Source organism: Protopterus annectens, chromosome 4.part1 (assembly GCF_019279795.1).
Source record: "Protopterus annectens isolate FY-2018-M chromosome 4.part1, PAN1.0, whole genome shotgun sequence".
NCBI lineage: Eukaryota > Metazoa > Chordata > Ceratodontiformes > Protopteridae > Protopterus > Protopterus annectens.
The window spans coordinates 364,911,491-364,934,881 of NC_056734.1; the positions used below are offsets into that span (position 1 = coordinate 364,911,491).

Consider the following 23,391-nt stretch of genomic DNA (forward strand, 5'->3'; position numbering starts at 1 on the left):
GTTCCTCCCTCCATCCCCCTCCTAGCTAACAGTTGACCTGGAGACTGACTTCATCCTGGTTTCTCTATGCTTCTTCCTCTCTAGGGAGAGTAGTTCTTTTACTAGGATATGCTATAAGCAGCAAACAAGATCTGAGGTAATTCTAGCAGTGCATCATGGGATAAGGGGCTGGGTCTTGAGCTACTGGTAAACTTTGAGCTTTGCTAAACAACAAAGCCAGAGCTGAGGATCAGCTCCGAACCCATCAGTGAAGAATGAAGGCGAGATGGAACAACTCACATGGAACGTTATGGTGAGTACATAAATTCTTTTTTTGTCTTATTGGGGGTTAGGATTAGTTAGATATCTGAGATCCATTTTTCTACAGAGTTAAAGGTTTCCTGGGTAAGTTGTTTTAGTATGGTGGGAGATGAGGCAGTGCAGATCAGGGTTGAATCATCTGCATATTGAATAAGTGTGGCATGCTGGGTTGAGTTATTGAGGTTGTTTGTGAAAATAGAAAAGGGAAGTGGGTCCAGTATGGAGTCTTGTGGTGACTCCTATGGTAGTTGGAAGTTGAGGGGATAGTGTTCCTTGCCATTGCCAAATTGTACTTGGTGCAAAGAGCTGTATCTGAAAATACTGTTTGTGTCTATTTTTCTCACCATGAACATACCCCACTGGTGTCAGTGATGAGTATTGAGGCAACTTGATCACTGGCCTAGAGCACGGACATCACAAAGAAGTCCACTAGAGGTTTGGAAACACAACTGTTGTCAATTTATATTGATAGAACACTTAAGCACACTCTTGATAATAGACAATATATAGTGAATGATTCTTTGTATTTTTAAGGAAGTTATTAGAGTTTCAGTACTCAGATGCAATAACATTGGTGACAGCTGATATTACAAATGTATATTCAGCCATTCCCCACATCCTTGGTCTTAGGTGGTTTAATGAAATGATGAATAATCAATTTAGGTACTTATCAAATTCGTTTCATTAACACCTTTATGGGACTAGTTTAAAATTTTCTTTTTAGTAGTAAATTTATGAGTAAATATTTCACAATACTTGAGATACCAAGACTATTTAGTTATGGACAGGCCCCAATTACATACTACAAAGACATTTTTCATTCCCTTGAGAATACCACTGATTTTCTTGCATTTTACTTATTCTTAATCCTTTGATCAGTTACATTATTTAGATGTTAATATTTTTATAGATAAGGAAAGTAACAAATTTCAGTCAACTATGTATAGGAAATCTAGCTTTTTCAACACTTACACTTTTCAAGCTGTCATCCATTTAAACAGAAAAAAGTGCAGCTATAGGACAAGTGATTTGCCTTTCTAGACTAGTTTCTAAGGATGAAGATTTTTTTTTGTCTGAACTTATGGTAGTTGAAGCAAATGTGTTTAAATATAGATTATCCATGCAACTTTTTTGACATATCGGTTTGGAAGTTATTAACAGTAGAGGAATGAGATATAAACCTATTTTATATAATTCAGATGTTTATTTAGGGAATTCAGTCCATCATATTCAACAGATGGGACAAAAGTATGACTAATGAGTTGAAAACTATATTAGGGAATGCTTCTAAAGTTGTTTTTAGAAAGGATAGACATATTAAATATATTGAAAATGTTAAATATCACAAAATAAGGGGCATGCATAAGTGCAGGCGATGTTTACAGTGTAAGTTTATTTTTGAAACTAGTGACATAACGATACAGGGATATGATCGTACTATTTCATGTCCAGGTAAATGTGATTGTAACACCAAGTGGCAGTGTACATTGCTTTATTCATGTCACGTGATTGTTTTTACATAGGTAAAACTGAATGTTCTCATACCTTCAGAATATATGAACATACTAAGGATATTAAAAATAAGAATGGTAATAGTGCTCTATTCAAACTAATTGCGCAGCTTTCAGAAAGTGACAGTTTTTTCATTATAGGCGGGATACAAAGTTTTATGGATGGTACACGTAAGCTTCATTTAAATGCAACAGTTCATTCTGATGTTAAAGAAAATCTCTTTACCCTGCATTAAAACTCAAATCTTTTTATAAGTAACAGTTTTATATTATATTATACATATTTGTGTGTGTGTGTGTGTATATATACATAATATATATATACATATATATTTATATATATATATATATATATATATATATATATATATATATATAAAACATATACATAAACATAATTATTTTTATCTGTCTCTCTCCCAGTTTATTCAGCACATAGTATCTCTGAAAATTGCTGCTGCAAAGGTTAGACAATACAATTACAATAGTAGAAGTAAAACATGAATCACAACCAATGCAAGAAATGCTGAGAACATTTGAGAAAAAACTGTTTAAACTCAAACGGACACAACTAGAAAATAGTTACTTGACACGTAACATAGAATTGGGAATCATTCCCAAAGGTTTACGGCTTTGGAGGTATCCAAGTGGCTGTAAACAAAATGTTAACATGCTGAAAGAATTACATGATTTGTTTGATAATTGTGGTATCCGGTTGATGGAAATAATGGTGAAATATAACAGCATAAAAATTGAAGAACTACTAATCCAACTAGAAGAGCTAAATCGGAACATATCAAAAGATCTTCTCTTTGAGCATGCCTACGATCAGTATACGCATATCATATCAGATGTTACAACATGTTGTGATAATATATTTCAAAAGAAAAGTAGTAAAATCCAACGGGACATTCAAAGATATGCGCAACAACAAGCATATCCAAAATCTGGTAATCCTAAAAGTCAACACCATAGTAACCAACAAATAAAGAACGTTTCGGCAATTGTAGATGACGTCAACCCGCCGTTCGAAGGAGATGACGAAAACACTTGCAATGAGGGCGAAGAGAGTATGGAAGAAGGCGTTAGGCGTTCTGACCGACTGAGGAACCAACACGAAGTCCTAAACCAACAAGAATTTGACAAAACAGGTGCCAGACCGAAACAGACTTTTTTGGGACTTACAGCAGGCAGGAAACGGAAAATGTAATGAAAGATGTTGTCGTTAAGGCGGGGGTCAGTACAGCGTTGCTCAGTCCTTTTGGACCTAATGATACCTTACAACTGTATGAGTTGGACAATTACAACATCAATGTGAGTAAGCCCTGCCTAGACTTAGATATTGAGTGCTTTGAACATGTAGAAATTTGTAATATACTGACGACTTCTTCTAGTAAATCAAAACCTGTAGTGAATGTAACAAATGACAATATTAATATATGTGAAATGTATAATAACAACAATTTAACACCACAAGGGAAGCAAAATGGTGATGACAACATGAATGATAATGTGTTATTAGAATTAAGTATATACCAGTATAATGAAAACGGGTTTAGTAATGGAATAAACAATGGGGGAAGTGCAAGTGCTGATAAGTCAGTATTTGAACATGTAGAAGATTATAGTAATGTAGTCAATTTTTATATAGATTGTAATCCAGACCATTACATGGATTATAATGACAATTGTATGCAATCACAAGATACAAGCACAGAAGTGTATTCTAATATAGATATAAAGTCTGATGCTAACGATCATGTTTTTTAAGTAATCCACATATAATAATGAATACAAAACAAGACTTCAAAGTGTATAATTATTCCTCAAAGAATATTACAGTGGAACATGCTGATTTATTCTCTAAAGGGTTTAATTATGTTCCATGCAAAAAAGGCAACATAGTAGAATCTATACTTGATTTAAAGTTATTTTCACGGAAACTCAATTTAAAAGTGTATTTCAACAACAAAATTGATTATCAAAGTAGACAAGACAAGATGTTTACAAAACCCAGTTTATTCAATCCACCCATGAACGATGAAATAGCGAACTTTGAAAAGAGAAGCGAATATGATGTAAGAACATTTTATAAAAAATACAAGCAAAATAAACATTTCAATATGACTAAAACAGAAGGAACATTACTTAAAGATATTAATAATGACTCACAATTAAGAATTATGAGGCCAGATAAAGGTAATGGTATAGTCATACTGGATTACAATGATTACAGTTCCTATATGACTAACATGTTACTGAGTGATACATATGTAGAAATAAGTAAAAATCAAGTAAATATAGCCTTCAGAAGAATAGAAGGGATGTTGGATGACATGTTATACCAAGGGGATATCACTGAAAATGAACATGAATTTTTACGAAATGAATATCCAGTAATCAGTGGTATCTTCGGAATACCAAAAATACATAAAGGCCTCAATAATTTGGAATTTCGACCTATTGTAGATGGGAATAGAAGTGTAACATGCAATATAAGTCATTATTTGGATCATTTCTTCAAGGAAAGCATGAAATGTTTCAGTTATATAACTACAGATTCATGGGATTTTTTGAGTAAACTAAATAAAATAGTCATGAAACATGAATATACTTTTGTGACAATAGATGTTGTAAACCTATTTACAACAATTCCTCATGATATTGGCCTTATATGGCTAGAAGAACAATTGTTTGAGACACATCTATATGAACAAGAGCAAATCAATACTTTAATAAATATGATGGAAATTGTCCTAAACAACAATTATATATATTTTGAAGGAAGTTATTACCAGCAAGTAAATGGGGTAGCCATGGGGGCACCATGTGCCCCCATGTATGCAAATTTAATAATGAGCTATTGGGAACACAATTATTTGTTCCAAACAGATTTTTGTAAACATCTTGTAATGTATACCAGATATTTGGATGACATATTTATCATATGGGACCAAGATAAAGATATGTTAGAAACCTTTTTGGAATATATTAATACTACAGTAAAATTTTTAAGATTCACACATAATGTCCATGATGAAAAAATCAATTATTTGGATGTGGATATAATATATAACAAGGAAGTGAACATCTTAAAAACACAGATACACAGAAAGCCCACTTTTTCTAATGCATACTTGCACTTTGACAGCTGGCACCCTGGCCATCAGAAAAAAGCCATTATTAAAGGGCAGATGGTCAGGGCAGCCAGAATGGTAAGTGAAGAGCAGGACTTTATAGAAGAATTAAATTATATCATGCAACTTTTTATGAATAGAGGATATCCAGAACAATTCTGTGTTAAAATATACAATGAAGTAAAAAATAAAAGAGAAAATGGAATTTATACCGCAATATTAAAAACTGGCTCATTGAATAAATTAATATTGGGCAGTAAAGGAATATTAGAGAAGGATTATTACAACAATATACCATTGTATATTATTAACTATAATGACTGTTTTAGAGAAATAGAAAATATAATAAATAAAAATTGGGACTTCTTTGTAAATGACAAAATTGGGAGACAATTTTTTCATGGACCAATAAAATTTGTATACAAAAAGAGTCCATCTCTTAAAAATATATTAGAAAATAAAGGAGAAATTGAAAAATATAATAACAGAAGAAAAGGAAATTTTAAATGTGGAACATGTAGTACATGTAGTTATATATATTATTCAGGTACAGAAATAATGATTAATGGCTGTAATATTAGGATACATGGACATTATAATTGTCTAACAACAAATGTAGTATATATAGCTTTATGTCAACTGTGTAAAGCCTTTTATGTCGGAAAAACAAAAAGGAAGTTTAGAGAGCGGATTAAAGAACATTTATTGGATATACAGCATCATAAAAATAGTAATGCCTTAGCAAGACATATTATAGAAAATAATGACCACAAATTTAAATTTATGGTAGTCAATCAAATCAAACATGATCCACAAGGAAAGATAACTACGTACTATCTGGATATGGAGGAATTAAAATGGCAGATTTATCTGAATTCATGTATTCCACCAGGAATAAATGAATACATGACTATCATGCCATTATTGAAACTGAATAGAGTATATGATAAATAGACAAGGCATTAATTATAACATCACATGAATATACGTACATATACATACATTCATTGTATATACTTTTTATCATTTTCATAAGATTGTCAATATATATATATATATATATATATATATATATAAATTGAACAAAGATATATCATTTCATTAATATTGATGATACATTTGAAAGTGTGGTTTACAATGAATTGGATTGCATACAAAATTGTTACATAGAATACAACATATAAAATTTGTATTACATAATATTTATAATGGTAAATAAAATTACACTTGTCTACATTATTATTAAAATATGTTGGTTCAAATTGGTTGTATTTATGGTAACATTTAAATTATATTACCATTTTATATTTTTAATATTATTATATTCTTAGTATATTGTCAAAAATCCATATATATATTAAATATTAAATATACATGATATAGTTGGATGAGTGAAATATATATATATTATTCATATAGTATTATACCACATATATATTACATATGTTACATAAAACAAAGGGTTTAACAAATGTATAATGTAAAAGTACAGTATATTTATATTTATTTTACGAATAAATATAGTTGATTAAACGTACATTTAAATAGTAGTTTTTTAAAAGTGTATATATGCATACAATTTTATTAGAGTACATATGTACATAAGTTAAAATTGGCAATGTTTTTAATGATACAAAATGTTCTTAACAGAGCCATTTCCTTTTTAAAAAGTTTATTGTTGCAAATTAAGGACATCAATTAAGTAATTATTCATTATGTGATATAGTATAAATATGTTGAGTTGAAACAGTAGTATGTATTCTGAAGAAGTTCGTAAGGACGAAACCTAGGTCAATAAAGAAGTGTTTGCTGAAAGAACGTGTGGTGGCCTTTCGTTGGGTTGTTCCAATACTACAAGAATATATTCTACAAATTTGGGTTTGCTTTCATCTCCTTATTGGCATTGGCTACATCTTGCTGTTTCACAAATAAATGTGATTGTAACACCAAGTGGCAGTGTACATTGCTTTATTCATGTCATGTGATTGTTTTTACATAGGTAAAACTGAATGTTCTCATACCTTCAGAATATATGAACATACTAAGGATATTAAAAATAAGAATGGTAATAGTGCTCTATTCAAACTAATTGCGCAGCTTTCAGAAAGTGACAGTTTTTTCATTATAGGCAGGATACAAAGTTTTATGGATGGTACACGTAAGCTTCATTTAAATGCAACAGTTCATTCTGATGTTAAAGAAAATCTCTTTACCCTGCATTAAAACTCAAATCTTTTTATAAGTAACAGTTTTATATTATATTATACATATTTGTGTGTGTGTGTGTGTGTGTGTATATACATAATATATATATATATACATATATATATATATATATATATATATATATATATATATATATATATATATAAAACATATACATAAACATAATTATTTTTATCTGTCTCTCTCCCAGTTTATTCAGCACATAGTATCTCTGAAAATTGCTGCTGCAAAGGTTAAGACACTCTCACTACCAAAGGAACTTCTACAGCTGCGTATCACTCCAGTTGCACAAGCACAAAAGTAGAAATATCTTCAGTTAAACCATATATAAGGCAGTTTCCAAGAATCAACTTAAAGTTAAAAGAAATATCTTGTTTTCCCTCACTTCTGCATCAGTGTGTTCTGTACTGTAGTGTTGAATCTGCTGGAAGGACACCCACATGCATTATACTACTTAAGCTGAAGCTAAATTAATACTTTAGCATATTTTACTCTAACAGTGTAAAATTTCCCTGGAAAAAGCAAATAAAGCCAACAACAATAAAATTAAATGCTATGAATCACATTAAGTAGAGTTCAAAGACCTTTTCTTTGTAACCATTTTCCATTTTTTTCTATTGTAGCTGCCCAGTTGTAATATATCATTTCAAAGCTAATTAGTCTCCATACCTCAACCTACTGGGACACATTTTTAGAGGGAACTCAAACGGTATATCCAGCTGCAAATCAAACTAAAGCATCTCCAGACAGACCCAGAACTCTTTACTATGTCACTCAAAATTGCTGTATATTAGCTGTTTAAGTGTAACTGCTTTGAAAACAGGGATATATAACCTGCAAAGCATTACAAATAAGATAAATCAGAGTTTTAATCTGCAGAGTGAATTTAAATAAGATAAATTATAGTTTTAATATACACAGTGCATTTAAAGCTAATTTATTCGGAAGTCAATGTGCATGCACCTAATAGAAGCCTCCCCAAACCCCTTTAACAGCAACCTGCTCTTATTGTATTCTCTCTAACAGACAAGCATCTTCTAATACCTATAGCCCCATAAATAACTGATATTAGCTGAAAATAGACGTAAAATACAATATAGTAACCAGGGCATATGTTTCAGCCCCTGCATATATTTCATGCCAAACTCACTCCAATACTGCCTGTTGCAGTTAACTGAGGTGTAGCTTAATAATCTAGCAGCTTGTTACTTCCTTTAAAGTTATCAAGACTTGTCCTACCTCCTGTCTTGTTGCGGTTGTACAGACTTTTTTTCTGGTACTTACTCCACTGTGGGCCAACCTGCTGTGTTTGGGCTTTCGTCTGCTCCCCTACTCTGCCCCCAATTCCCAGCCACCCCCACTACATCTAAATTTATACCTGTGTTAACTCTGTCTCCTGTACTTATCCTCCCATTCAGTGACTAACTGCACTATCCAAAAACAAACTGTTCTAACTATATCACCTCCATCCACTTCTGTTCTAAATTCCTTCCTCAAATCTCACTCTGCTCCCTCCCCATTAAAACCTACCTATTCCCCACACTATTATTGCTGCTCATCAGCTTACCTCACCACACCATACTACATGATTTTTACAATACTAACCAGTGCTGTTCCCCTCCTGTATCATCGTATTCATCCTCCTCATCTCATTCCTAGCATCCCAACCAGTAGTAATATAAATAAGCACATATCTTACCATATAGCTACTCAAAAATCTATTCAAGCTTATTTCCTATAATTCCATTCATCTGTTGTAACCCAAAAATATATAAAAAATGGCAATTCCAATGTCAAGGTAATACTTTACTAAAAATGACATAATAAAGAAACCATCTTTCTCCACAATGTAATGACATCCACCCCAACCCAGGTTCCAACCAACCTCCAAACCAAAGAATGCACCCTAAAAGTTTAAAAATGGTCACTCTAAACCTTAGAAGCAAATGCAATGAAATCACAGATTTTCATGCCTGGATGAATCAGCACAATCCAGATATCCTAGTCACAACAGAGAAACAGAGACCTGACTAGAATCTGAAATAAAAGGCACTGAAATATTACCCCCCCCCCCCGGTTATAATATTATTAGGTGTACTAGTTCACATAAAAAGCAGGTGGGATAGCTATAATCTTACCAGATGTGCTCACAGTAACTCCCTATACAGAAAAAAATCCCAAAATTTGTAAAAGCAGAAATCCTAATCTCATTCTTAAAACGTAATAGAACCACGAACATATGCATTGCTGTGCTACATATACCCCCAGGACAGAACATTCCAATATTTGAAAACATACTATTCTGGATTTCAGTTACAACCACAAATGAAATTATTCCCTTGGTGGTGTAAACACTGGCTGGCAGTCTTTACCTGCAAATTTAGCAATCCACAGTATGAACTTCTTTGGATTCACTCTACTTATTAACACTCAAACAAGATATAGCAACAATAGCTCCCAACAATCAATCCTGGACTGGATTCTGGTTACCAACCCATCTAATTTTATTTCCTCAGGTACCCTCCAAGATACACTAAGTGACCTCCTACCAGCTTATGCCCACAGGAATATTACACAACTAACAAAGGAACATAAGCTCAAAACTACCTGCAATCTTTCCAGCTTCTCCAAAGAGTCTTTCATTGAAGGTATGAAAGCAGTTAACTGGTCCATCCTAAAAATACTCCCCTTAAATGATGCAGCTGAATACTTCAATACAGCATTTCTAAATATTCTTAACACCTTAACCCCCACAGGAGAGGTGTAGCCAGGATTTTCAAATGTGTACTCTTAGCTTCCAGTCTGCTATTCCCACATCTGCATTTTGATCTCTGCCAGCAAACTGCTCTCCAAGCCACACCCTTTCATAGTGCTGCTCTTATCCACCCCTGGCAAATATATGCCAGGATGATAATCATTTATATAATGAAACAACAAAACAAAATAAAAATGGCTATTTCAGTCCAAGTGCAGATTCCCATTTACATTATGGCTGGCTTTACCTCAGTGGAACTGTAACCTGATGACCACTTATAAGGGCATTTTAACCCAGCACTGCACAACCTCCATGCAGCTAACACATAAATGCTCACATGACTGAATTTTTGTAGTAGTGTTGCTATTTGAAAAGCTATGGCGTTTCCCCAGAAATAGTCTCTGTACCATATCATGGTATCCTGAGACACAGAGGACCCCTCACACCACACATTCATACCATAAAACTATACCAGGCAAAGACAAACACCAGCACTTTACCCAAGTACTCCCAAGTATGAGTAAACATCACAGAGTTGTACCAGGTAACTAACCAACAAATGTCATATGCAAAACAAACACCAAACTCCCACAGTTACACACAGTTTGTCCAATAAACCATGACAATTATAATTACCAGTGACAGAAAACTGCACGCAATATTCAATGTGACATAAAAATATTGACTACAGAAGTACAATCTGAGCAAATTGTTTATTTTGGTTCACTTTACATGTAGACAAAATTATGTAGTTAACAGTTATTTCCAGTTAACCATGAATGACACATTTATTTAGTCTATCTATCTATCTATCTGCTTCTCTATCTGTATGTGTTTATCTGTCTATCTTTTGTGTACCAGTTTAGTCCTTCTAGGACAATGGCTTCTTTTCAGGAAAGACCCAAGATACTGTTATACTAAGTAAGGAATATTTGTCCAGGGCACTGGGGAACATCACCAACTTTTACTTAAACAGATTCTCCCAACAGTTCCTTGACACAAATTCTCTGTACAGCTGCACTGTCTGTATGGCTTAAAATCACATTTCTAAGAAGAGAAAAGAAGAGCGACTTCACTGACAGTAATTACTTAACCATCAAAGGACTACTATCTAATCAGTGCTCAGTGAATTTACCCAACCTCAACTTCAGTGCCACTAAACTCTCTATCACCAGACCCACTCTCTTCCAAGCTCTTTACATTGTTCTACTTCAAAATTGTTTCTATTACTGGCATTGAAAACATAACCAACAAAATTCCCAGTGACAAAACACCAGAGTGTCATGACCTGCACCTGTCATTCATAAAGACCTATGCAGAACTATTTTATTCACTCTACTTCTGCCACAGTATGTTCCCTAAAATATAGAAAGGTGGTGTTATTGAACAAAAATATAGAAAGGTGCCATTACTCAACAGATTACAAAAAAAGTCAAGCTTGTTCAGGTTTCACACCTATTTCAGTACTCCCAACTTTTAGTAACAGACTAGAAAAAAATAGCCCACAATTAACCACCTAAGTGTTTTGATGACCAAGCCCTATTGTCCCTAACTAACATGGATTCTGGGACAAAAAGATCACAGAGAGCTATCTGGACAATAACTGATGACATCTTAATGGGTACAGACAAACAGCAAGTCACAGTCGTAATATTTTTCAACTTAGCCAAAACAGTTGACACAGTATCACACTGCCCTCCTAGCCCATGGTATTAACACCCACGCTTTCTAATAGTTCCCCATCTTTCTTTCCCACCACAATTTCAGTGATAAAATAGGCTCTCCCTCCTCAGCCTATGCTCCCTACTCAAAGGAGTGCCTTGGGGCTTCATTCTATCACCTCTGGATTTCTTCATTTATATCAATGGACTCCCATCAGACCACTAATATCTCCATGACCTGCTCTGTGTCATCTACAGATCTCATGCATTCCATCACAACATTAACATAAAACTTCAACAAGACGTACTTTCTCTTTCCAAATACCTAAACTCAAGGAAATTATTATTAACCCAAATACCACAAAATGCATGATGTTTGGGAACCGACAAAAACTCAGATCATCATTTTCTGACTTCACTATTCTTGAAAAAAGAATAACTTCCTTGAAATCACCACCTTATTCAAATATGTGGGACCCTGATTGGACCAAGGCTAAAGTTACAACTTCACATTCACAAAGCCAAAGCAAAAATACAGCATGATCTTTTGTAAGTATGGATGATCTTAGATTTTATAACTCCATCATATAGAAAAGCCATAGGGAAAGGCATTCTCAGTGACCCATCTTGAATATGCTTAACCACCTCAGACTCAAAGATAAGCCTCATCCCACTACAAACAACTGCAAATAAAAGATACCAGCTCACAAATGTTAAGAACAGACTACCATTACTCACACCTGTTGAAAGCAAAGTGGCTCCCAACCCAGTAAAGAGCAGGTCTGCTTCTACTACACACCCATTTATTCAAACTGCTAAACCAAAACTCCTCTTACCTAACAGGAAGACTCACAATCAGAGAAAAAATCTTGCATCCTTGGATTTCAACCTTATCTTACCTACTCTCTCCACACCACCTTTATCTCTAGAAAATGCAGAAAGCATAACTACTCCATATTAGGCACCACATTTTGGGAAACCATACCATCATAAGAATTCAGCTATCCTACTGAAATGAAGGAAATCACTCAAACATTACCTCAATTAATTAGCAGAATACTACTGCTTTCCAAACATAACAGAACTTAAACTATATAACAGATTCCAGCTGCTATATAATTTCCTCAACAATTCTTATGCTGTCATTAGTCATTGTTTGTTTGACCGTCTAAACATATCCCATGTACAGGGTTTAACCTAGTTTCCTTCACGATTTACCCTCCAACTTCCCACCATACCCCCTTCCCACTCCGTTCTTCCCCATCATACTCCCTTCCCACTCCCATCTCCCTGTTCTTCGTACCCTAACAGCCAGCTCTCAACATTTCCATTTTTAATAGCTAACTCAATAAGTGCTTCTCACTTTTAACTGGTCCTAATTCTAAACAATTTACAGTCTTCCATAAAAATTAAACTTGAAAGCTGCTACAACAAAATTAACAAGTTTACTACTAATTCAACCACCTTCATCCACCACTGTAAAGCTCTGCATACCCCTAGCTGGCTGGAACTCTACCTCTCTCGCATTCATCTTGTAACAATACATAAATTCATATACAGACAATTAGCCTGCCCATCTCTTACCCCTTTAATCAACACATATTTCCCGAACTCTTAGAACAACTTCTTACCATAATAAATCAAATAAACCCCCTGGACAAAGCCTATACTCGTACTTAGTAGCAAAAAAATTCTACCCACCTTTAAATCTTTCTAACCTACCCACCTTTAAATGCTTGCTTAAAGAATATGTTACAAAATCATGGACCTGCTCCTGAGCCAGGCCTAGCTGAACTTGCTCACTATACTTCATTCACCCCCTTTCGACCTAAGTCAAACCTCACAACCCATTCCAACCTCCTACTCCACTCCTTATTTTGTTTTTCCCACTATTTTCCCTTAACCACTTCATCTCTGCAGACCTTTCCTGTACTTCTTTCTCTTTCCTCCCTACTCACCTAAGCTACCTGGAGACACCCTACCCTGCACTCTTCTGATAATCTCCTTTTCTGTCCATCCTTCTTCATTCTGTAAACCTAATATAAGCAACCTCTGTCATACTAAGACACCACTCGATTTCCTCTCACTTTCTGTAATCACATAATATCTAATATCCTTTTAAATACCTTATTAGAATTGTCTCAGGTCTCATTTATCACATACTAATCTATGTAACAAATATCATGGCTAATGAGTTTTTCATCACATATTTTCTCCAACTCATGTTATTGTTTTACATTGCACATGTTCTATGTTTTTCTTGTTACCTTTTTTCACTCCTGTTTTGTAGTGTTGAATGATGCTTTGTGATTTAAATTATCTGTAATTGATTTTTGATAGATTGTGACTGTAGAGCTTTTCTCCCTGGGCCTCTGCTGAAAATGGGCACTTTTTGCCCCAGTCAGACTTTCCTGGTAAATAAATGTCAAATAAATAAATAAGATTTGGAGTTGTTAGATTTAAGGAACCCATTTGTAGAGTTATCTTCATTTCATAGGATGGCAGTGAAGGATGAAAATATAGTACGAATGATGATAAGTGAGAAATACAGAGAGTTTTGGATGGCAGGGAACATAGGGAGAAGAAGAAATATATTCAAAAATAAGGAGGTTAAAGAATATAGTGAAAAAATAAAAAAGCTGGTGAATTAGAGTAGAGAATGTAAATAAAAGTAAGAAAACATGATATGAGGAAGTTATGGAAAGAATTTATCATGTGAAGCCATGGGTGCAAGTAGTAAAAGGAGAATAAAGAAAAGTCAGGTTAGATTTAGAAGGATTAATGAAATGGCAGATCTTTTACGTAGATTAATATTGCAAAAAGTACCGGTCAAGGGGCAAATTAAATAAAAGCAGATGTATGAATGATTTTGTCTAATATGCAGTGTGGAGGAATGAACATGCGTTTCTGTAATGTGATAGGGTTAAACAAGAAGTGGAAAGTTTTCAAAATGAATATTAGTTTAAACATTTAAAAAAATAGATTTGGATATGATATGTTATAGGGTTTATGACAGAAAGAAAGAAGAAAAAGACACGATGGATAATGTATTAATACATACTACTTAGATAATCTGCATAAGCAGACATGAACAGTTGCTATATAATAAAATGTGGAAGTGTGAAGTTATTATGAGAAGAATAAAGAAAGGGTTGTTGAGCAATGGGTGGGGGATGAAATTTGGAATGCTAAAATATGTTTAAATGAATATCTATATTAATTTGCTTAATGTTCTGTACATAAAAGTTATTTTGTTGTATTTTTTTTGTTATGTAAAGTGAAAAAGTGTTTATAGAAAATTGAATGATGTGTATAAGAAAAGCTCCTACTGTTTTCAGTAAGTTCTGAGATCGTTTGCATCCATTTGAGCTACCACCAACTCTGTCAGGTGAGGCCTTGGTTTAACATTTCATCCGAATTCTGGCACACTTGTTTGTAGCACTCTCTAATGCTACACTGCAGTGTTGGTAAAGGAAAAATTAATACAGTAATTTGGGCTGGGAATGGAACCCATAGCCTTTAGGTCTTCCAGTACCAAAACCAAGTGTACTACCTGTTGAGCCACTGATACTGAGCTGTTTTATCTGGACAGAACAAAAGACAAAAGAAAAATATAGCAGTCCTTTATATCCTTTGCTATTGATAGGAAGGGAAGTCCTGTCTCTAAATGGTTGGCCTACTGTGCTTGTTTCTGTTACTTCTTTCTTGTCAAAACAATACTAGGGCAGGGCCCATTCTACTAGAACATAACAGCTGCTTCTGCCTTCCTAGGGCCATCAGCATTCAATCTGTTTTTGAAGCAGCTACATGATCCACATTCCATACCTTCTGTAAACATTACAACCTGAAGATTGCCTCTAGAGCTAGGGCAAGATTTGCCACATCCATTCTTTAAGAGAATTCTCAAGGCCAGTCCCCCATTAGTCTATGAGCACTGGGAATATGCCCATGGGTGAGGACTAATGTAACAGTGAGGTATATGATGGACAATAGTACACGTGTGTTAGGAACTTAACATATCTGTGGATGTTTCAGGTGTGCTCAGTGTTGAAATACTATCCCTCTGCCTCATCCCTCTTTTTCCTATCCAGTGGGCATGTGAGATCTACAGTAAGGACACACTCACCCATCCTGCATTCTTCCCTCTCTACTAGAACCACAAGGCAGGCTTCCTCCTGTGGTTAACTCGTAATTTAAAGAGGCAGATTTTTTGGGGGGTTAGGTCTTCCTGTTAGACTGCCATAGATAGAGGCAAATCTTTTTCCCCTTGTTCATGTGAGCAGTTGATTCTGTGGATGAGCCACAAATTCCAAAAGTGGGTGAAGACAAATGCCCCTCCTTATACCATAGACATACTGATGCCTAGGTGGGAGGGCACCTGCCTAACTGCTTTCCTGATGCATAGAGGGGGTGGGGTCTAGGCTCTGGAATTCAGGCCTGAATTCAGAAAGAAGAAGTTCCAAAAGTGAAGAGTACTACAACATTGAACGTGATCAAACATCCAATTATAGTAATTTCTAACACACCTGTATTTTTTTTCCTTGCCTCTTTCTAGCTATCTAGGCCCTGACCTAAACCATTGTTGCTAGTGTGCAGACAGACTTATTCATTATAATAAGCTTTAAAATGTCAAATGTCATTTGTTAACATTAATCATTTTTAAAATGTTCCCTTGTATTATTTTACATTTAATTTATGTACTTTCAAATGGCTTTATAGGACCTTATGGTTGAGGATAATATTCTGAAACTGGAGATCAAACGTTTACGAGACCTACTGTATAATAAAGCAGATCATGTGCTTTCATTAGAAAAACGAAAGCTGCAGCTGCAGACAGCCATGAGGGAACGCACAGAAGAAATCAAGATTCACAAAGAAATGTTGCAATCTCAGGTCAGAATGGCTGATCAAGATCGTCAGAGCATCAGGTAATTTTTAATTTAATGCTTCAAAACAAAATTTTGTTACGTTATTTGTCTGCCAAGAGCGGGGATTCTTATTCCTCCTTAAATTTTCTATTTCATACGCTTCAATTGTACCACCTTAAACTTTTGTGATACCACAGAGGAGAATTACTTGGTTTTTAGAATGTATGTTAAGATTTTCTGCATATGCCCTTTTGTGAAAGTTGAATAATAAAAGCCTTCTCTACCTGAAGAGTGGCATTACAGCCTAATGACTTGATTTCACATCGTGGTGTCTTTGACATCATATACATATAATGTGACATTTACTACCGAAAGATTTTATGTCCATTGTCATCTATTTCAGTACTCCTGTTCAGCTCCGCCCTGTTAACATTGTAATATAGTCTATGTCATTGTATAAAGCAGTTGGTGCCCCCACATTTTCTACAGGTCTTTCTCATTTTCTTAATGGCCTCATTTGATCTCATTGGTCTCAGTTCATTGACCAAATTTTCAGCATTTTGTACGCATTCAGTTTCTGTAGATTTAATTTAATTTATTTGTCTGTTTTCTATCTGTCAGATTTGTCTTACTAGGTGTCCTCTTCTTCCTAACATACAATATCAGGTTTATATGCAGCCATGAGATTACAATTTGGCTGCTTCTTCTAAAGAGGTCTTCCATTGATAGGAAAGATGTTTTTTTCCTGTAAAAACAAAATTCAGCCTGACCATAAAAGTGTAATGGTGTAACAGTTGGGAGTTATGTTGGGACAGTAAGTCCCAGTAACACAGAGTCGAAGATTATATGTTAGTGTTTCAGTCTTCAACAGTTGTTTGAATTATACATTCCATTCTGTGGCGAGATTCCTAGCTCCACATTTATCCAAGAGAGTTGGAACTGGTTGCCTCACAGGGATCTATGTTATATGATCGAGTTGCACAGGATTTAGTTGAACTTCGAACTGACATTTCCTCTGGAGCCAGTAAAATAAATAATAGTGTTTTTGCAGGGGAAGCCCCCCTGCATATTACATATACCAACTCTGAGATCACTCCACACTGGGAAAAGGGCAAACACCTGACACCAGAAAATGCTGGCGTCCGGACGAGAAGTAGTTATGATGTTCCAAGACTCGATCTTATGCAACTCGATCATATAGTCTTGCGATCATATGATATAAACCCCTGCATAGTTCATGTAAGATTAGCCCAGACCCTAGGGTAAAGATTACATTATACTGCATTTGCTTTTTGGCAGATGAATACAATAAGCCTGCCTAACCTGTCCTTTTCAGTGCATTTAACATTCTTTGCCCCCTCCATCTCTACCCTTATTCATCCTCCTCTTATCCCTTTTGAATGTCTTTTGAGTCTTTCTCTATCACCACTTCTGGTAGTCCATTCAGTGGTCTACCACCCTTTCCAAGAAAAAAATGTTTTCCAAAATCCAAGAAGCAATTCTTTTTCTGCATTCTGTTCCTGTGACTCCTTTTTCTTCCTTTGTTCTTCCTCTTCTAGATGGCCCCTTCACATATCCCTGACATGATCTTGTGCACCAATATTGTATTCCATCTACCACTTTCAGTCTCAGATAAGAAGTAGTCTAATTCCTGTAGCCATTTCCCTTTCCCTCCCTCCCATAGATCATGTTGTTGGCTTTCCCCCTGGAATCCTTCCAGCAGTCTCCAGTCCTGTTCATTACATGACCCCAGAACTGCACACAGTACTCAAAGTGTAGTTTTAGCAGGCCCCTTTAGAGTGCAAGCACTACCTTTTTCCTTCTGAAATTTATCCCACTGAAGATACAACACAGCACTCAGATTGCTGCTGTTACTACCCACTCACTCACCTCTAGCAGTCCAGCCCATGTATGACCAATACCTTTGTATCCTTATCTTTTTCCTGCCCTATTGCCATCACTTCCATTCCCTCAGTCCCATATCTTCACACGAGGGTTGTTGTGAGTTAAGTGCAGTATTTTGCATTGAACTTTAACTGTCACCTTTTTGCCCATTTATTCAGCTTTTACTAATTTTTCTCTAGACTGTTCTTTCATCCTCCACTTGTATGTTTTTTTTTGTGTGTGTTATCAGCAAAGATGTTGATCCTATTATTTTTCATCGTCATTCCTCTTCTTTTTTGCTCAGTTACAACAGATGTACACATCAACGTTTAGTGGACACAGGACAAACAGCTACAACCTCTTTGTCAGTTTCATAATTCTTGTCATTGTCCCTCTCACCACAAGCCTCTGTGCCCTATGATTCAGCCATGCAGCTGTCCAGTTCCTCAGTCATGGTTTCACTCCATATCCAGTTTTGCGTATCAGCCTCCTTTGTGAGACCAAGTCAAAGGCCTGGCTGATGTTAAGGCACACTGTCTCAGCTTGTACTCCTTGTCAGTTTCACTTGTAACATAGTCATAAAATTAGATGATATTTGATTGACAGCTCCCTGTGGTCATGAAACCATACTGATTGCTGTCCTAGAGATTATAATCCAAATAGAACTACTATCCTTTCCTTCTTGATTCTGTTCATGTGTTTCCTTGCCACTGTTAGGCTAAGAAGCTTGTAGATCCTCTTTGATATTTAAGAAATGTGTATTAAATATCCCATATGGGTACCATACTTGATATCTTTCAGTGCTGTTAAACTTCTACACCAACCAGTGATGTTTCGAAGTTCTCCATAAAGAAGTCTACCATCACACAGCTTAGATTTCTGATGACTCTGGGAGATGGATCATCTGATACTTGTGTTCTTTCTTCCTTATGGAGAATTGTTCCCGATCCATGTCCTCCATTTCTATTCATGTCTCTCTCCATTGTCCTCTCCATTCTGACCTGTCTCCTTCCAGGCATGGCATCCTCCCAATGTCTTCCTTTGTGAAGACTGAAGCAAAACATTTCAGTTCCTCTGCTTCTTCCTAGTCTTCTATGACCTCCCATCCATCTTTGCTTACTCTCACAAGTTCTGTCCATGCCTTCCATTTATCTATCATATAGCTGAAAAGCTCTTGCTCCTCTTTTAGATCCATCCTGCTCATTTCCTTTCAGATTTCACCTTTGCTGCCTCACCATCGCTGTTGCCTTTTTGCTAAGCCTTTTCTATAGTGCCGCCTCAACCTCCTCCTCCCTTCCACCTGTAATAGGCCCTTTCTTTTGCTGTTATTACTAGACTCACATTTCTATGTACCAACACTAATCTTTTCTTTTCTTTGTTTCTGCCTTATATCCTTGCTCATAACCGTGAGTGTTCCATCTCAGACTTAGTGTCATAGCTGGCATACTATCTATGTTTGCTCCCAGTCTTCTAAGTCATCCTTGAAAATATCCCCAGCAGAAGATAATCTACTTTTCTAAAATCCCACACAATTGTCTTTGTAGTTTTATTCTTACTGTATGTCCTACTCTAAAACTCACAGTGGCATAATTACTGCCTTAATGTAGTCACTCATAAAACCCTCTGCACTGTTTAGGACCATATCCAACATTCTGTCCAAGACTTCAATTAACTCCTACTTTCCCTGTAGGCTTGGTCTTGGAAATGTCCATTGTTCTTCTAGCAGATGCAAATTCTTGAGAAGTCTTATTCTCTTCCTTCTACTGTACTCCTCCATTGTTTTCTTCCAATCATTAATTTTCTTTCCTTATTATGTCTGGGGGACCAACCATATGCATTGTCATTATTGAAGCTCTAACCCCATTTCTCTGTCCTAACTACCAGGCTCTGTAACCTAACCTATGACTGTAGCTTCACCCTTTACTCCTTTCAGGTTTGTTTTTCTTTCTTCTCTCTGACCTCATATCTAGAGGTTCTCCTTTATGAAAATAGCTTCTTCTATCCCAGTCTGTTTGTTCTCTGTCAGTCGTGAACATCCTGTACACTGGGACCTCCATGTTCCACTCCCTATCAGTGGCCCATGTTTCTATAATGTGTCATGCTTCCATAATACATTTCCCTATCCATACTCCTTGCATTGCAGAGCAACACTACCCAGCCTTGCTTCTAGTCCCTGTTGTTTGTTCCTCTGGTATTTTGTGCATTTCTTCTTATTATCGTCTGTCTATTGCCTGAACACCTACCCCTTCTTCTGCTAAAATTACTGTCTTTTGACTTTTTCTTCTTAATTTAATGGTAGATTTATTGAATTGTACCTTTCCATCCCAGCATGGCTGAGATGGAAACTCTCCCTTGCATAAGAGTAGGTCTTCCTCCATTCCTCCACTAGTTCCAAGCATTTCTCCGTTATTCATTGCAACAGCCAGTTATTATAACCCCCCGAGCTTCTCTTCTCTGTGTGTGCTGGGTGCAGATACAGATAACACTTCTGAGAATGTTGCCTGCAGTCCTTCATAGATAATAGGATCAAAGGGAGTTACTAAGCTAATGGCCTTAGGGCCCTTACAAGCCTAGCCAAGTTCTACTCTTATTTCCATGATCAGCACCTAATGCCTGTATCTAAGAGGGACACAAGTGGATACCCTGTGATTACCCATCCAGTTGTCCAGATTGTGTTTGAAGAGGGCCGATGAAGTGCTCTGTTTGACATGAAATGGTAGTCTATTCCAAAAGTGTGGTAACCTCCAGGAAACAAATCTGCCCCTCTGCAGGTTCTGTTATTGTCACATACCATTTTAAGGTCTTTGGAGCAAGTAACCCATGTACGATTTGACTTGCAGATATGCAGCATTTCCAATAAAGCAGGGTCTGAGACTGCCTTATATGCAAGGCAGAGATTGCCTCTGAGTAGTCTGTATGAAACAGAATAAAGTGACAGTGATTTCAGATGGCCCACATAGGACAGATACTAAAGACATTGCATTTTCCCTGTGAGGAACCTTTGTGGTTTCTCTAATTGCTGCAGATGCTTGGTAACACACATACCAAAAGGGGCATTGTACTCAGTTATTGGCCTGATGAGGGAAGGGTACAGGGAGGTTATAACTTCTTCTTTTCTGGAGGCAATGCCCTTACTTATGAGATGAACAATATAGAATGCCCTTCTTACCACTTTGGAAACATAGTGATCAAAGGTAAGATTGCTGTGACTTTGTGTGCCCAGGTCTCTCACCACTGAGTGCATACTTTGGGTGTTGCTATTGATGTGGTAGATAGCAGGAATTACCATTATCTTACTGAAAGGGATGATAACACATGTTTTGCATTGAGTTATAAGGCCATGACTTTGGCACCAATTATTTGTTTGTGTAAGACCCTCTTGCAGGATGTTGACATTTGGAGAGTCTGTGACCTACTACTCTGTTATTTCTGTGCAGCTTCCCTGGCAATACTTGCTACCACCTTAGATGCCTCTTGTGACTGACCATTTGTGGTGCATGCACTAGAGCATGCCTTACCATCTTCTGAGAGTGGGAGCCTTGAGACTAGTTTCACTGAAATCAGGTATCTCCTTTTTTCTTTTCTTGCTTAAACTTCAGATCCCCTTTATGACTAATTATGCAATCACTGATTCTCTGTCTGTTGTCACCACTCTGGTCCTTTTCTCTGTAACCTTTCCATCTTCACTTGAACTGACCTCAAACTTTCTTATTGTCTGTTTTGGTTTCTTCCTTTCCTGTGCTATATATATATATTATCTGCTCTGGCTGAATTTCCCCCTCTCTGGCTCACCTTGTGGTGCTGGTTTCTTCAAATCCTGGCTTCCTTCTACTTATCTTCCCTTTCATGGCTGCATCACGCAGTTGCTTACTCTGTGATGCCCTACTTTCCCTTAAGCATCTAAAAATCTCTCCCCAGGTCCTCTTTTCCTTCTGCCTCCTTCTCTACCCAAATTTTCTTAACCCATTCTGTCTGCAAGCCTCCTTCTGCTCCAGATGTCAAGGGAGGAACTGCAGTTTATTATCTCGGTGGGCCCTAGAGGGATTCTGTAGGTTCTGGTCAGGGAAGAGGTTCTGAGTGCTCTTACTGAATCGCATCAAGGGTCGGAATCTCGGGTGTTTGTTAGGGCTGATATCCCTAACAAGGAAAAGCAGAATAGTAAGCATACTTCTGTGCGCCCTCTGTGCCTGCTCCCCCTTGGACTTCAACTTCTTCCAAACAGACTAGGGAACTCATTTCCTCAGATGAGGATTCAAAGTCTGATGAAGGGTCCATGTCTTACTCTTTCCAGATGCCTTCATGTTTGGCTTATGGTTCTGATGAAGAGGAGTCCATTAGTCCTGAGTCTCCTTTTGAGGAATTGTCTTTTGGGGACATAATAGCTAGAATGCTGGAATGTTTTAAATGTGAATCTTCTCAAGTGTCTGATATTCAGAAGTGGTATTACAAGTTGCTTTAGGTGGACACTCCTAAACCTTTTACAGGACCTCCCGTGTTGGCTGCTTTGTTGGGCACCTTTCCAGCTGCTTCCAAGTCTCCTGATTCTCAGCCTCCTGCTCCAAAGAAACCCAACAAGTTCTGTAAGGTTCTTGAGGACTGTCCATTCTTATTTAAGTATCCTTCTGCTGACCCTGTTGTGGTGTCAGTCTCTTCTGACACGCATTCTAACTTTTGCCCTCTTCTAAGCTTCTGCCTTCAGAGAAGGATAGCAGGGCAATGGAAAGAATTGTTGAGATTTATACTGCTTCTACTTTGAGCTTTCAGGCCATCAGTTACCAGATTCACATGACCAGATATGCTGTGGCCTTCACTGCCCAGCTTTGTCAGGTTATTTCTTACCACCATGATTCTGAAGCAAAGTCTTCTGCTCTTTATATTTTGGGTTCTGCCTCTCAGGTGGCTTGCCTCTGTATCAAGTGTGGCTATGATGTTGCTGATGCCTTTACAGAGCTGATGCCTTTGGGTCTGTCATGAGCCATTACTCTTGCCTTCTCCTCCAGTCATTACCTGAAGACATTAAGGCCAAGTTGCTAGATTCTTATTTGGATA

At 36.5% G+C, this 23,391-nt stretch overlaps 1 protein-coding gene across 1 annotated transcript in view; it reads left to right on the forward strand.

The window, feature by feature from the left end:
* The window catches only part of CCDC39 (coiled-coil domain containing 39), a 1,972,012-nt gene that overhangs the window by 1,326,753 nt on the left and 621,868 nt on the right, over positions 1-23,391 (forward strand). The window contains exon 13 of the mRNA XM_044070181.1: positions 16,310-16,518. Coding sequence (XP_043926116.1) covers positions 16,310-16,518 — 209 coding nt within the window. The remainder of the gene's footprint in view (positions 1-16,309; positions 16,519-23,391) is intronic.